General features: G+C 39.3%; 1 protein-coding gene across 1 annotated transcript in view; it reads left to right on the forward strand.

Moving 5' to 3' along the window:
• Positions 1–1,487: 1,487 nt before the first annotated feature.
• Positions 1,488–16,628, forward strand: part of Gucy2f (guanylate cyclase 2F, retinal) — an 82,148-nt gene continuing 67,007 nt past the window's right edge. The window contains exons 1-2 of the mRNA XM_070038985.1: positions 1,488–2,268; positions 12,959–13,260. Coding sequence (XP_069895086.1) covers positions 1,539–2,268; positions 12,959–13,260 — 1,032 coding nt within the window. The 5' untranslated portion in view covers positions 1,488–1,538. The remainder of the gene's footprint in view (positions 2,269–12,958; positions 13,261–16,628) is intronic.

The following is a 16,628-nucleotide window of genomic DNA, read 5'->3' on the forward strand; positions in this document are numbered from 1 at the left end:
ACTTTCCAAATAATACACTCAATACTCTGACGAACTACATTAACTGTACTATTTCATGAGATAAGAACAGTAGAAGTGGAGTTGTAAGAAAAGAGGTACACAAAGGCCTTGCATGTGTTATCTTAAGATGTCTGTGCACTGCTGAATTTACTTCATTAATTCTCATATATTTTTTTGCTCATTGTGATATTTTTTTTGGGTCCGGTCGTGGGCCTGAACTCTGGGCCTGGGCGCTGTACCTCAGCTCTTCAGCTCAAGGCTAGCGCTCTACCACTTGAGCCACAGCGCCATTTCTGGCTTTTTTCCTTTTTGCTTATGTGGTGCTGAGGAATCGAACCCAGGGCCTCATGCATGCAAGGCAAGCGCTCTACCACTGAGCCACCTTCCCAGCCCTCATTGTGATATTATAATCCATCAACTCGTATCTTTTAGGTGGGGGGGGGTCTCAAAATTTTCTCTTTTACACATTTAATTCTGGAGAATGTATCTTAACTCCTCCTAGTCTGTCATTTTACTGTTGTGGCTCCAAATGTGTCATCCTGCTTCTAGTCTTGCTCCATTCCAATCCATTCTCCACACTGCTCCTAGAGTGATCCTTTAAAATGGAAGCCTGATAATACTTTCTTTTTTCTTAAAACTGCCATCTATAGGATTAAATCCTAACATTTAGGATTAGGCCCTTATCATGGCAGATATCCTAGACTTAAGCAAAACAAATGATTTGCAATTTTGAGAATCTAACCATAGATAGATAGATAGATAGACAGATAGATAGATAGATAGATAGATAGATAGATAGATAGAGAGAGAGAGAGAGAGAGAGAGAGAGAGAGAGAGAGAGATCCTTTCTTCATACATATTGTTCTTTCTGTCTAGAATCCCTTTAGCTTTCCTCTCCTCTCCTTTTCTTGAGTGTGGATTTATGTAATCCTTCTTGTCTGCCTCTGTCCGGGCTACCTCAGTCATAGCCCTTCTTATTCTGCCTTGCCATGATCTGTTTTCAGCCATCTCTTGCATAGCAGGGAAGAGAGCAGACATACTGAAAACTATACTAATGATCATAATTTGACTCCCAAAATGCTCATGAGAAGCTGGGCTCTGTTATAAACACTTGCCATTGTTAACACGTGTAGTCTTCCCAACACTGGGAGGGGTGGGCAGATATTACTAACATTGAGCCAACATGACTTGTGGTGGATTGAAAGTGAGGAGCAGAGAAGGAGTCTGAATTTCCAAGATGTCATACTGAAACAAGGGGGCAAATAATGGATTGAGGTGCTATCTACTGAGGAATTTTGGGGAAGGAAACTTTCAATTAAGGGGAATGTCATTCTTTCATAAGCGCTATTTCTACAAGCTTCAGAAACAGCATGAGTAACTTCAAATCTTACAATCAAGTAGTATGCAGCACTTTTAAAAAATGTTGTAACAAACTTTTTTCTCTGATTGACAGGCATTTGGAAACACCGTTGTTCACCTCAACATAGCAGAATAACCTTCCAGTATCTTATTATTAGCTCACTGAAAGCAGGAGGGCTATGTTCCTGGGACCCTGGCCTTTGCCTCGCCTTATGCTCTGGTTTGTGGTTCCCAGAAGTCTGTTGGGAAAGCATGGCTTTGCATCTTTCAAGCTCCAGGGATGCTTGTGCCTCCTGGCCCTTCCATCTCTCTTGCAGCAAGTGTGGGCATTGCCCTACAAGATAGGGGTAGTGGGCCCTTGGACCTGTGATCCTTTGTTCTCAAAGGCCCTGCCTGAGGTTGCAGCTGCATTGGCAATTAAAAGAATCAACCGGGACCAGTTGCTTGACCAGAGTTACTCGTTTGAATATGTGATTCTCGATGAAGACTGCCAGACTTCGAAGGCTCTATCCAGTTTCATTTCCTACCACCAGATGGCCTCAGGATTTATTGGACCTGCCAACCCTGGCTACTGTGAGGCAGCCTCGCTCCTAGGAAACAGCTGGGAGAAAGGGATTTTTTCTTGGGCTTGTGTGAATTACGAATTAGACAATAAGAATAACTACCCGACCTTTTCTAGGATACTCCCTTCTCCCATTCGAGTGCTTGTAACTGTCATGAAGTATTTCCAGTGGGCTCATGCTGGGGTCATTTCCTCAGGTGAAGACATTTGGGTACATACAGCCAATCAAGTCGCAAGTGCTCTTCGGAGCCGTGGCCTACCTGTAGGGGTCGTCCTGACTACAGGACAAGACAGCCAAAGCATTCGGAAAGCTCTTCAGCGGATTCGCCAGGCAGACAGAATTCGCAGTGAGTGTTTGCCCCTGTCAGAAGTTTAAATGTAGCTTTTGTGTAAAATAAGGCAATCACCACAAGGTTTTCTGCTTTCATGTCCTAGGTTAGCACATTATTCCCTGACCTCTTATGCATTTATTCTCTTTCACTCACTCTTACACCTTAACACTCTGGTTTAGACAGTCTTGGAGATTCAATAGAGGTACAGAGAACTCAGTGGCTGAGGTACCCCTTAGATGATAGTTCCTGTTGTAAGCACCTAGGTGTGGAAGAATGACATTAAGACTAATTTAGCCACACATCCTCCCTCCCCTGGGACCACACTAGCCAAAGAGGGCCATGCTTGTTTTTGTTTTGTTTTGTTTTTGGTCAGTTCTGGTTACTGAGAATGGATTACCCTTTCAATCCTTCTGAGTACTTTCCTTCATAGGTGCCTAGTGCCCTTGTGTTGTCACATCTCACTTAGAACCTGTCTAATCAGGGAATGCCAAATGCCTCCTGTTTCATCCCTCTCCAGAAAGCAGGGCTTTTCTCCCTGTCATGGAGAGCATCTAGCTGATAAATGAAACCGTATCAAAATAGTTAGACTGACTAAATATTAGGGCATTTCCCTTTCCATGGAAAGGTTTGCATTCTAAGAAAATTCTTGTGTAGATAAGGCATCCTGTGACACAAAAAGTCTTAATTTACTAAAACAAAGATCTCCAAGGCAAGTTGGGTGGATGTGGGAGACCTGGGTCCTTCCTGGTCCTCTAGAGGGAGACTCTTTGACTTACATCTATGGCAAGCCCTCATGACACTTGGTTTTAATTATGTTTCTACTCTTAATTTTTTTGTGTGTACTAGTCCTGGGGCTTGAACTTAGGCCCGGGGTGCTGAGCTTTTTGGCTCAAGGCCTAGTGCCATACCACTTTGAGCTGCAGCTCTGCTTCTGTTTTTTTGGTACTTAATTAGAGATATGACTCTTAGGGGCTTTCCTGCTTTAGGAGTTGGCTTCAAAACTTGAGCCTCAGATATCAGCCTCCTGAGTAGCTAGGATTAGAATGTGAACCCAGGGCGCACAGCTTACTCTTAGATTGTTTAAATCTCCGCTTTAACTTTCTTTAGAAGTGGGAGCAATTAGTAGGAATCCTGCTCATTTTCCCACTTCAGTCACCCTACCACTTTAGGATAGATAGCTCAGAAACTACTTGTCAAACTGATTATTTCTTTTAGTTTTGGTTCTAGTCATTTCCTTAACATAACAAAGGGCTTGTTAGAGAGTAATCCAGTTTAGGCCTGGCTTATAACCAGAAACTCATTTTAGGTTTCAAGTGTCTCTAGTATTGGATGAGGGCAAAAAGTTTTAGTTCCAGGAACTATAGTAGTCTGCTTCCAACTCCAGTGTATAAGATCCTGTAATATTAAACAATCTGCATGGCTCTGATTACTTTATAACAGAGCCAGATACAGAGCACCAAAGTATGTGGATTATAAAACTATTTCTAGTAAGGACCCATGCTAGGAACAGGAAATCATATTTAATATCATAACTTTATAATAAATTACAAAGCTTTATGAAGCCCAGTGTCTCTAGCAAGTTTACATTCCATGAGTGTTTCACATCCTTCCCTTTTAAAATAGTATGTTTGAAATGACATCTTGGCCTCTACCATGAAATGTTAAATAAACCTAGGCCCTGGAGTTCTTTGGGCTGTCAGATGGAGGAATTAGGATCCAATATTTACCATCCACAACCCTTTTGAGGCAGAGAATTAGGAAATGTACATATTATTGTTCTACCATTAGGAATCCATTCTTTAGACCAAGGGTTCTCACTCTGGCCACATACTACAATTATCTGAACACCCTGCAAAATAACTGGAGCCTGAATACCACCTCCAGATTTTGATCAGTCTGTGCTGGACTCCCAGCAAAGATATTTTAAATTCCTTCCCAGGTGCTTATAAAGCCCAGCCAGATTTGAGATCTATTGCTTTTGAGCTAATGAAACTGCATTTAAGTGTTCCCTATTTGACGTGACCAGCCAATTTTGTCTTAACATACCTTTGTTTAGTCAGAATATTTTCTTTGTAACAGCATAGATCAATTCACTAGGGGAATGTGAGTTTTGTCTTTGATGGACAAATCCTAGAATAAAGAGGTAAAGGAGCGAAGAAAGTCCCTGAATCATAAGGATAGCCACACAATTTGGAGGAGGAAGGAAAGAAAAAACTCTGTACCCTAGGAACTTTTTCCTCTAGTTCTTAACAAAACATAATTATATTCAGATGAGGCATGCTAGGATCTCAGTGACAGAAGTAAGAATATGATTAAGGGTGAGAGGGCAGGGAAGCTGAGGAGTAGGTTGGTCTGGAACTGAGTATGATCTCAGGCAGCATAGTATACAGCAGCCATAGGCGTGTGTGATAGTCATAGTTGGCACAGCTAGGTGTTAGTATCTGAGGGCATGCCAACTTGTAGGGAAAGTGTAACCGTAGATGCTGGGGAAACCAAAATCAATGTTAAAGAAAAATAGCTCTTGTTCTTGTTGTCCACTTAGTCATTTATTGAGATCAGTGCCTTAGCCAGTAGACGCATGAGAAACAGGGTCCTGGAAATGAATAAAAATAGAACATCAGGACTCTTGCCAAGTGACCTATTATCCAGGTTACATCTGTGATCACATTAAAAAACTAGAGATCAGGTGAAATATAATCAGAAGCCAGTCAGTATAGACTGGGCCAACATCACAGTGAGATAAGCTGCAACACACCAGGCACAGCACATATCAAAGCAAATCTCTCACTGAGATTCCAGCCACTCTCAACTGGTGGGGTTGAAGCTGTTAAGTATTCCTAGCTGTTATCTATCTTGAGTGAGAACTGTATAGGTACTGAGACTTTTGTGATCTCTACTAAGAAGGGCTGAGGAAGGTAAAACTTAACCTCTTCCTATTTTGCTGGCTATGAGGCTACTTCTTGTCACTCTAGAAGCCCATGTAAACTTTTATAGAAGGAATAGAATAGGCCATTGCTAATGGTTAGTGTGTTGTTTTTGTTATTGTAAATTAATGTTTTCAATTCAGATATATTATTGATACTTTCCTAAAGTTAGAGGATGTCTTTTTCTTAGCAAAATGCCTAAGTACGAAACAATAGTAAGTAGTTAAATAATAGTAGCAATAATGAAGCTTCAAGTGCTTGGGAAGGGAAGCCACAGAAATGTTATTAGATGTTGGGCCATAGAGACCCTAGGAAAAAAAATGGCCCTTTCCTTTTGTTTTCTCTCTGTGTACCACTGCAGGAGGCACTCCTAGAAGTCCCCACCCAGCACCTGTATCTGAGGTAACTGGGGCAATGGGAGGTGCTGAGGTCACTTCAGCATCCTCTGAGTTCACTTCCTTATCTGTTGCAGCCATACCTCCTCCCTACCCTCACCCTTTATAATCTCTCTCCCCACTACAAGCCCTCTCTCTGCACACCTCCATCTAGTGTGGGCTGGTGGCTTGGTTCTCATAATAAACTCTCTTCTGCCTGAACCTCATGGAGGTGTTCTTTCATCAAACCTTACAGAGACAATAAAAGCAACCATGTAACCAACACTCTACAGAAATGCACACACATTCATTATCTCATTTGTTATCTCTCACGATTGTCCAGGATATATTTTAATTATCAAGTTTTACAACATCTGTGAGTCTCATAAGAAGTAGATTGGTGTAGGCATCATTAACAGCAGAAAATAAGTGAAGTCTCAGAGCAGGGGAGTTCAGCCTCTTCTTGGTTCTCTTAAATCTTTGGATCAATTGTCAATTGTCATTATTTCAGAAAAAATGACTTGGGAGAAACATTGGTCAAAGATAAAAGCCTCAACTTACAGTCAGAGCTACTATGTGGGATTATGTAGGTTTTGACCTGCACAAGGAAACCTAACTGAGTGGGCATGAAGGCCCAAAATCCCTTCCACTCTCTGCTCCTCCAACCATAAGCCCTGCTGGAGGCCTTTGTCCAATGGTACAAAGGAGCATTCACTCCCCAAGCAGAGCACCTGTGGGATTGCATTCAACCAGGAGGGGTTCCTTTTCTTATTTCTACAAAGGCTAGCAGGAGGCCTACCTCCAGTTCTATAGAGAACTTTTCAAATGGCTATTTCAAGCCCTCCTGTCTTTTCCTCACCTTTTTGCCTATCAGCCCTATGCTGGGCTGATTGTGAAATCCTTTCAATTTGAACTTCTTGGGCTATTGGACCATTTGGGGCTTCCTTTAAATCCTTCCAAATTGGAAATACTTCATTGCAATGTGACACAGAATGGCCTTCTCTTTTTCTTTCAAAATTAGATAACTTATTGTTATTATAAACTCGGGGTCTAAGTTCTTTCCATCTATCCAAAATTCTTGTACATAGAATAACAATGATAATAGCTAATATTTATCAAGATTTATTATGTGCTAGTTACTTTGCAACATTTTTATATGGATCATTTTATTCAATTCCTGTGGAAATTGCTACTTACCAATTTTATAGATAAGATTTCTAAGGCTGAGAGGTTAATTAACTTTCCCAATGTCACACAGTTAGGGAATAGGAAAGCTGGGTGGGATATATTCAGGCTGGCCTAAAGCATAGCTTACAAATCAAAGTCTGCGTTAGAATTCCCTGAAGGGCTTGTTTATAAAACAGAGTGTCTCTACAGAGTTTCTGTTTCAAAAAGGGTATAGACTGGGGCTGGGAAGGTAGCTCAGTGGTAAAGTATTTGCCTTGCATGCATGAGGTCCTGGGTTTGATTCCTCAGTACCACATAAGCAGAAAAAGCTAGAAGTGGCACCGTGGCTCAAGGGCTAGAGCCCTAGCCTTGCGCTGAATTCCTGAGGGACAGCGCCCTGGCCTAGAGTTCAGGCCCTACCACTGACAAAAAGAAAAAGGGTTGGGAACCACTGAATTTACATTTTTAACAATTTTTCAAGTGATACTGATAGATCAGGGACCACACTTTGATAACTGGATTATTGAAAGAGCTATGCTCTCCTGCTTCCTGCACTTTTGAGATATGCTGAGTATGCTCAATGGAAGCCAGGGCTATTGGTTCACACCTGTAATCCAAGTTAATCAGGAGGCTGAGATTTGAGGATTATGGTTCAAGTAGTTCAAAGCCAACCCAGGCAAGAAAGGCTCTGAGAGTCTTATCTGCAATTAGCCACTAGATAAAACAGAAGTGGAGCTGTGACTGAAAGTAGGAGAGTGCTAGCCTTGAGGAAAAGAGCTCAGGGACAGCACCCAGGCCCTGACTTCAAACTCCATGATAGAAAAAGAAGCATGGGCACTTGAGATTGTGTGTTCTCTATATGACATATAATTCAACCCTTCTGTTTTTCTTTCTTCATTTTTGGGTCTCAAATTCTTACTGATTAAATTATTTTAAATGCCTTCAGGTACATTAGGCATTGGCCCTATTCTACTGCAGTAATAACTAATAACTAATAATAATAATAAATACTGCTATGGCCAAAGGCCTTAATGCTGATGGAGAATTTGGTATAAAATTTGGTATAAACAAATAAAACAGAAAAGGACAATTTGTTTTTCTTGAATGGGCCTACTATTAGTAATGATCAAATTATTGAAGACTCAGTAAAAGAAATCTCTAAACATCTAGGCTTCCTCTATTTAAGAGGGTTTATCAATTATAGCAGCTTAGGCAAAACTGCAAAAACCTATGTTGCAAAATATTGAGAAATATTTAAAATGTATCACATGCTAGGTAGCAATGATAAAGTAATAAGTGCACTTGCAATAAATATTTTACTAGGCATGAAAAAATTATGTTTTCATACAAGCAGAATAGTCATGGAATGTAATATTGTGTGGCATCATGCTGAGCTGCTTGGACCAGTTTAACACTGGCAGAAGTTAAGTAGTGGTAGCTACAGAACTTCAGGCTGAAAATGTGTAGGATTTCCTTGGCTGACAAAAACATTCATGCATTGCTTAGTACAGTGCTCTTAAAATGAGTTGAACCACATTAGGGGAGAGGACTGCAAAGCATTTATGTGCCAGAGCCTCTAGCACTCTTCTCTTTTTTGTTGCCTCATTGTTACAATGGTCAACCTGTATCCTTATTTAAGCATTTTGTTTTCTCCCTTCCCCTTCCCAAATTAGAGAAGCATACATACAAGGGCACTGACATCAAATACAGTGAAAATAGGGTTTATACCATGGGGGAGCAACATATAGCAACAACAAAATCACATGGTACATTATAAATGCATTAGAAACAACAGCAAGAAAGAAAAAAAGATATGTCTCTATCTTTGGGTTCATTTTGCTTATATGGTCATATGTACATAGCTTTTCACCTTTTCTGCTTGTCCTATGCATGTACTAGTTATTGCAAATAAGGGAAACCATGGGACCTATGTTTCTTTGGGCCTGGCTTACTTCACTTAATATAATTTTTTCCAAGTCTTTCTATATCCTAACAAATGGGGCAATGTCATTCTTTCTGATGGAGGCATAGAATTCCATTTTTGTGTGTGTGTATACATATATATGTATATATATGTCATATTTTCTTGATCCATTCATCTGCTGAGGGGCATCTGGGTTGGATCCATATCTTAGCTATGGTAAATAAACTAGCACTCTTCTTACAGAGCCATTTTATAGACAGGGTAGGAGAACACGGAGGTAAAGAGAATATGAACTTACTTTTACAATACGGCTAAATGGAGGGGAATTCTGGGAAAGGAGAGACTTGGAAAAAAAATCTGTATGTTCCCCCATCCTTCCTCTGAATCTATCCTCTCATCAATCTCAACAATTTTTAAAATGAAATAGGTTACAATGAATTTCAGTGAGTGCACACAAAACAGTTAACAAGAAGGTGAAGGGCAATTAAAATGGAGGGTTTCTGTACCAGTGAAAATAATATTGAGGGCTAACATATGAATATGGCTCTTTTTTTTTTTGTCACTCGTGGTGCTTGAACTCTGGGCCTGGGCGCTGTCCCTCAGCTCTTCAGCTCAAGACTAATGCTCTACCACTTGAGCCAAAGCACCACTTCCGGTTTTCTGAGTGGTTTATTGGAGAAAAGAGTCTCATGGACTTTTCCTACCTGGGCTGGCTTTGAACTGTGATCCCCAGATCTCAGACTCCTGAGTAGCTAGTATTACAGGCGTGAGCCATCTGTTCCCAGCCATGAATTTGGCTCTTAAGGGCCTCTTCAGAACTAGTGAAACCATTTCTTTCTCACAAAGTGTGAGATCAGGCAGTTTTCTCTGTGTGGACCTCCATAGCAAGAACTGTGAGAAAAAAAAAGAGCTTTATCTTTAGAGTCCTCTATCTTAAGGAAATACTAGACAGACTACTTCAGTATAAGAAGAAAATGGGAGTTGAGTGACTTAGGAATTGCTTCTTCCTGGAATTTCGTGACATTTCCTGATAGTAGCATTGAAGATGAAGACACAACTGCCAAACAGCTCAAATGGGGCTCCAGTAGCCTAGAGAAATTGTGAATATCATAATTGGTAAGAAGCGACCTTAGGACTGTGCATTTCCCTGCCCCTGTTTTGGCGATAGAATGTCTTGGTTGTTAACAATCAGGACAGGAACTTACGAATTAGTATTATTTGGTGACCACCTGTTGACCCAATCCTTGTCTAGGATTTAAGGTTTCTGTCTATTAATCCTTTCCTGACAATAACTTACAAGTCAAATCCCATTTTAATGAATGTAATTTTGAGATAATAAAGCTGTTTAGTAAAACCATCTTGTAGAACAGATGCATCCATAAATCCCTGTTCATGAAGCACTCAATCTATCAAATTAAGATGCTGTTGTTTGAATTCAGTATTTATGCTTTCTACTTTAATTATGTTCAATGGCAAGGTTTTGCCACACCAAAAAAAGAGAAGACTGATCATTTCCCCTTGTGGACAGATTGAGCTAGATGGTCTCAAAGGGTCTTTCTAGTTACAAAAAAATGGACTGTTTATATCTAAAATGATATCAATATGGGCCAGTGAAAGAAAAATAAAGCAATTCAGGTCTTGGGTAAGTTAATGATGATCTAGGTAGTATCTACCTGCTCAAATATCACTTCCAAGATTATTCCTAGTCTTAAGGACCCAAACATCTCAAGAAATCCATGGAACTATGAATTTAAGAAATTTTTTTGAATACTTCCAAGGGTAACACCTGTGAGGGGAGACAGAGTTGGTCAATTGGGAAGAAAACTGAACTTCAATGCACTCACACCAAAGGCCTTATCCAATCCTACATAGAACTCTAGAGTTGGGAAGACCCTTCAGTATTGTCCAGAATGGACATAAGGAGTCTGGGTCTTTTTGACTCCATGTATACCAGTCACTAGGTGCAGTCAAACCCAGAGAAAGAGGGTAATATATGTGGTAATATATTTTTTTGTCGGTTGTGGGGCTTGAACTCTGGGCCTGGACACTGTCCCTCAGTTCTTCTAGCGCTCTACCACTTGAGCCACAGTACCACTTTCAGTTTTCTGGTGGTTTATTGGAGATAAAATCTCATGGACTTTCTGGCTGGGGCTGGCTTTGAACTGCAATCCTCAGATCTCAGCTTCCTGAGTATATAGGATTACAGGTGTGAGCCACAGGCACCTGGCTGTGCTAACAATTTTGTAACCATCATCTCCTTCATGGGAGAGGGGTGGGGATCCAGATTTGTGGTACTTGCTGATTTCCATTGTGTAATCACTCCTCTTATGACCAAGTTCAAGCTACTAAAATGATACTATCTGGTTCAAGGGACCCCTGAAAATTTAACCACAAGCTCTGATGAATCAGCTTGAGCCAACCCTAGGACTTGGCTAAAGACACATGACCTTGGGCAAGACACATCTCTTCAGCTGTGGGTAATTAATTAGCTATTGGTTACTAAAACTCCCAGGAGATAGGGAAGTGTGTATCTGGATGCTACATACTAATAGCACTGTCTACATACACTGAAGTATTTTCTGTAGTTCAACTGACACAAAAGGACTTAGCTCTAACATTTTCCGTGCACTAATTTTCATATCCCTAAGGAACTTATATGGAATTGTATTAAGTAACCTTTATCAAGTCATTTAATCTGTCTTTGTAGGAGAAATATGCTAATACTGACTTACTTGCTAAGAATACTGTCAGATGAATTGGCCAATGAAAGCACATTGCCTAGCTCATTTGTTCCTCTTAACAGGACTATGACTAGGGCTACCATGACCCAATTCATGTTTAATGGTGTAGCCAAGTACAGAGAGTAATGCCTTCATTCCTAGCTTCTCATTCTGAATCCAACTCTTGCCATGTTAATTCTCCCTGACATTACCTCCTCCCATTTTATAATATGTCATTATGAGCAGTTGAGGTTGAATTTCTTATTTGGCTCATGGACAAGCTCCAAAGATATCCTTAGAAAATTTTAAAGAAGGTTTAAGCATTAGAATGCATATAAACCTCTTATAGTAATTATTTTGAAGTAGCTAATGGTCATTTAAAAACTCAGTTTATGCTGTGCTATGGGATGTGGTGTGTGTGGGTGTATGTATGGTATTTGAAGAAAATTTTATAACTTACTAGTTACTTTGAAAAAATAAATGATACCAGCCATTGCTCCAAAAGGAAACTTTCTCAGAGTATTTAACAAGCGTAGAAAACAGGCTTTTGAAAACAGATGAAGCAATATGTAAGACCACTCACTGAATATAGTTAAGCACACTTAGTTCCTGAGATTAAAGATTCCATGTAAGCATGTATAATTAATATTTACCAATGGCAATAGGACTTTTGCCTTTCTTCAAGGAGCTCAGAACACTTGCCAGGCATTATCTAATTAAACTACTCAATGTACCTGTGAAATGCACTGGAAACTACATTTTAAAGATGTGGGCACTGAAGCACAAGTGGGCTTAAACTAAACTCATTTAGCATGCCAAGGAAGAAATTAGATATAAGACTTTCAGTCTCATGATCTAGCTGCCATTCTTCAACTGTGGCCCCCCTAATGCACTCTATTCTAGCATAACTTTGCCAAACAACATTGTTTCATAAATCTAAGAAGAATTAAATTGAGCGCAAAGTAATTCCAATTATAAGTAAGTTAGATTTAAAAAGTTGAACTGATCACCCATAATATTAATAGCATTTATGGATGAGTATGATTTAGTGTCATTCATTGTCTACAGTGCCCTTGGTAAGGGTGAGAACAATTGGTCAAAATGTATTGGAAAACATATTTTTAGGAGGTGGAGAATACAAGTAGGGGCTAAGGGACTATCTTCCACCCTCTTCTTCTAGTTTTTGTATTCTTAGGCACATTAGTATCTTCTGTTTATTAAATGTCATGTACCAAGTCCATTATGTGTATTGTTTCCTTGAATCATCACTACTTCTCCATGAAGCCCAGGTTACCTCTCTACTTTATGGCTGAAGCAGAGAGAGGTTAATTTACTCAAAGGTATTCAGCTAATACATGGTTGTATTAGGGTAATAAACGTATCACTTCTAACCCCAATGCCTCTTTGTTGTGCTACCTGCCACTTATCCAGAGTTCCTGAACATACCTCAGCCTCAGCTCAGGACCTCAATAACTTGTTCTTCTTGGAGGTATAGCAAAGAAATAATTTATAAATTTGTTTATTCATTTATTTTCCTCATCTATAGTTTTTGCTGCTGCATTTGACTACCAGAACCTCCTTGCTTTTTTTTTTCAGTAATCATCATGTGTATGCACTCAGCCTTGATTGGGGGAGAGACCCAGACACGCCTCTTAGAATGGGCTCATGATCTGAAAATGACCGATGGAACTTATGTCTTTGTTCCCTATGATACTCTGCTCTACAGTTTACCTTATAAGCACACCCCCTACCAGGTCCTAAAGAACAACAAGAAGCTCCGGGAAGCCTATGATGCTGTGTTGACCATTACAGTGGAGTCCCAAGAAAAGACCTTCTACCAAGCCTACACAGAAGCAGCAGCTAATGGTGAAATTCCCAAGAAACTGGAGTCACACCAAGTAAGTAAGTGCAGATGCACAAGTTTTCATGAGCTAAGAATCTCAAAAATTGGGACAATGGGTTTTTCCTATCAATATATTTGATTCCAAAGAAAACCCAATCAATAGCAGATACAAATCACAACAGCATTTCCTTATAGAAAACACTTAAGTCCTTGCAGAAAATACTTAAAGAACAAAGACACATAGTAGAATTTTTTTTCATCTTCAAGCAACCAACAAGATATAGTCATGAAGCCCAAACAAAATATATTTAAGAATAGGGCAACAAAACTTTAACATACTCCAGTACTGTCCAAGGGAGCCTCTCTCTGAAATAGTCTTATTTGTGACCAAGGTTCTGAAGGAATTTAGCAATATGAGAAGAAAATGGCAACTTTATTATTGATAATGCTACTATTGAAGGGTGTAGCTTCTATTTGTAGGCATTTGAGCTTCTAAATACTGGATTTGAGAATTAAATTTTCGTCTAGTCACTAGCACTGCTGTACCACTGGAGGAGGGAAGGAAGCAACACACTTCCGATAGGTAGTCCACTCCCAAGATTAAGAAGATAAGAGTGGCTTGATGTATGCATACTAAATGCCCCTTGTAAAACCAGCAAATTAAAAAGTAACTCAGTTCTCCTTTCTAGGGATGAATAAGTCAGTGGGTAAAGAAAGCCCAGAAATAAACTGGTTGGTAAGGAATCATTTGGGCTGGAAAAGAAGTCTTCCTTTCCAATACAGGAAAAAGGATTTGTACATATATATGTACAGGCAACCGAAGTTCAAATTATAGCCACTTACAGTCCAGATGAGGAGAAAGGAGTAGGGAGAGGAAAAAAGCAGAGAAAAGGGTGGCAAACAAAGACAAAAATAACGAGGAAGAATGCAAATAGGACGAAAAATGAGAGATAGGGAGTCAAGAGAAGTCAGTTCGATTAGAAAAATGCATATGGCAGTTTCTTTGTTTTGATTTCTTGATATAGGATCTTTGCATGAAGCACATTCTGGACTCAAACTTTCTTCTTTTTTTTTTTTTTTTTTTTTGGTCTCAAACTTTCTATGTAGCCTAAACTTGCCTCTAACTTGTGATCTTCCTGTCTTTGTCTCCCAGGTACTGTACTCAACTATATAGGTTAGAACTCAGATGCAGACCATGAACATTTTTTTAGAATTATTTATTTATTTATTTACTTATTTATTTTTATTGTGAAAAATATCATACAGAGGGGTTACAATTACATGGGCAAGATAATGAGCACATTTTTTATCAAGTATTGTTGCCTCCTCCTTTGTTTCCCTTTCCATCCCTTCCCATCTCCCCTCCCCATCCCCGCCCCTCCATGACAAAGTTGTAAAGTTCATTTTTTGACATAACATCTTGTACATCTCATTGTTGCAATGGGTCCACCTGTATCCCTATTTAAACGATTTGTTTTTGCCCTTCCCCTCCACAAATTACACCAACATCAAATACAGTGAAAGCAGGGGTTATACCGTGGGGGGGGGGGATACAAAACAACAAAGAAATCATCTTATAAATATGTTAGAAACAATCGCATGAAAGAAAAAAAAAACATTTGAATACTTATCTTGGGGTTCATTTCACCTAACATATCTGACCTTTTCCGCTTGTCTCAGACATATACTAGTTATTGCAAATACGGGAAACTATAGGACCTATGTTTCTTTGGCCTTGGCTTACTTCACTTAATATAATTTTTTCTAAGTCTTTCCATTTCCTAACAAATGGGGCGATGTCATTGTTTCTGATGGAGGCATAGAATTCCATTGTGTATGGTTCCTCAAAAGACTCCACATAGAGCTCCCCTGTGACCCAGAAATCCCACTTTTGGGCATTTACCCAAATGATCACAAACAAGACCATACTAAAGCTACCAGTACAACTATGTTTAGAATTATTTAGAATGACACATATATAAGTTTTCCAGTTCAAGTATTTACTAGTATACTGTATCAGTTTTATTGATTCAGACTCTTAGCACCTCAACACAAATTGGCCTATAGAACAAATCATTTTTATAAATGAAGTAGAGGAGCTCCCAGGTGAATTTAACTCAGAAATTAAATAATGTCATCAAAGAATCAGGTTCTTTTCAACATTATTTTTACAAGCAATGCTATACTAGCATTCCCTTATAATGCTTGTCTTCTTATGGTTCCCAAATGATATTTGTAGACATTACATGCAAATGGAAATATCCTCTCTTGTTCTCTGTTCAAGAATGAGAAAATTGCTGGGTGTTGGTGGCTCACGTCTATAATCCTAACAACTCAGGAGGCTGAGATCTGAGGATTGTGGTTCAAAGCCAGCCCGTGCAGGAAAGTCTGTGAGACTCTTACCTCCAGTAAACCACCAGAAGACTGGAAGTAGCACTGTGGCTTAAGTGGTAGAGTGCTTACCTTGAGCTCAAGACCTCATGGGAAGCAGCCAGGCCCAGAGTTCAAGCCCCACGATGGACAAAAAAACAGTGACTATGAAAAATATTAGCATTGCTGAATCCGATTTTCTTATTAAGGGTATGCCTATAATCTCTCTTTTAGGAGACACACAGGCACATATAACTTGAAACAACTGGTCAATTTAGTCAAGAATTGTAAGGAGCCTTGAATTGCAAACAACGGTTGATCAAACTAGTTTTTGTGCTGTATTTATAGGTGGCATTTTTGTAGTTTTTAGCCAATAATATGGCATCAAATAAATAAACTCTAAGTCATCTTTCTACTTTTTCTACATTACTAATAGGTTGGAGGGAAAGAGGTGTGTGTGTGTATGTGGTGCATATGTATGAGCACATATGATATAAAAACTCAGACCTTGCACTCTTGATATTTGATTCAATCCCTTTGAGTCTGTGGAAAACATAAGGTAATTAAGGCAAAAAAAAAAAAAAAAACCCAAAACCCGAGACGCCATTAGCTTGGTTGCTAGGCAGCATGCACTCTGCTTTAGACAAGAGAGCTACAACAAAGAATCCAGAGCTTATTTTTTTTTAAAGCCTGCCTGGATGCATTTCTACTCTCTCTTTGTAGGTATCTAGGTTAGATGTCAATCAAAAAATAATAAAAGATGATATAATTATCTTCATGTCTCTGATAAGCAAAACCGCCATTTTCAAATTTACTCTGATGAAATGTATTTTTGAAGGCAGTTGGTATAGCAGGAAGAACATATGATAAGGAGTTAGGCAAACTTGCGTTTAAATCCCAGCTCTCAGGAGAAAGATTGATCAAATGAGTACTAAGTTACAGTTAAATAGGATAAGAAGTTCTGGCATGGTAGAAGTGACTATAGATAATAAAAATGTATATTTCCAAACCTAGAGGAAATAATTTTGAATTTTTTTGTCAGTAACATATGAT

Source organism: Dipodomys merriami, unplaced genomic scaffold (genome assembly GCF_024711535.1).
Source record: "Dipodomys merriami isolate MVZ:Mamm:240054 unplaced genomic scaffold, mDipMer1.0.p SCAF_3, whole genome shotgun sequence".
NCBI lineage: Eukaryota > Metazoa > Chordata > Mammalia > Rodentia > Heteromyidae > Dipodomys > Dipodomys merriami.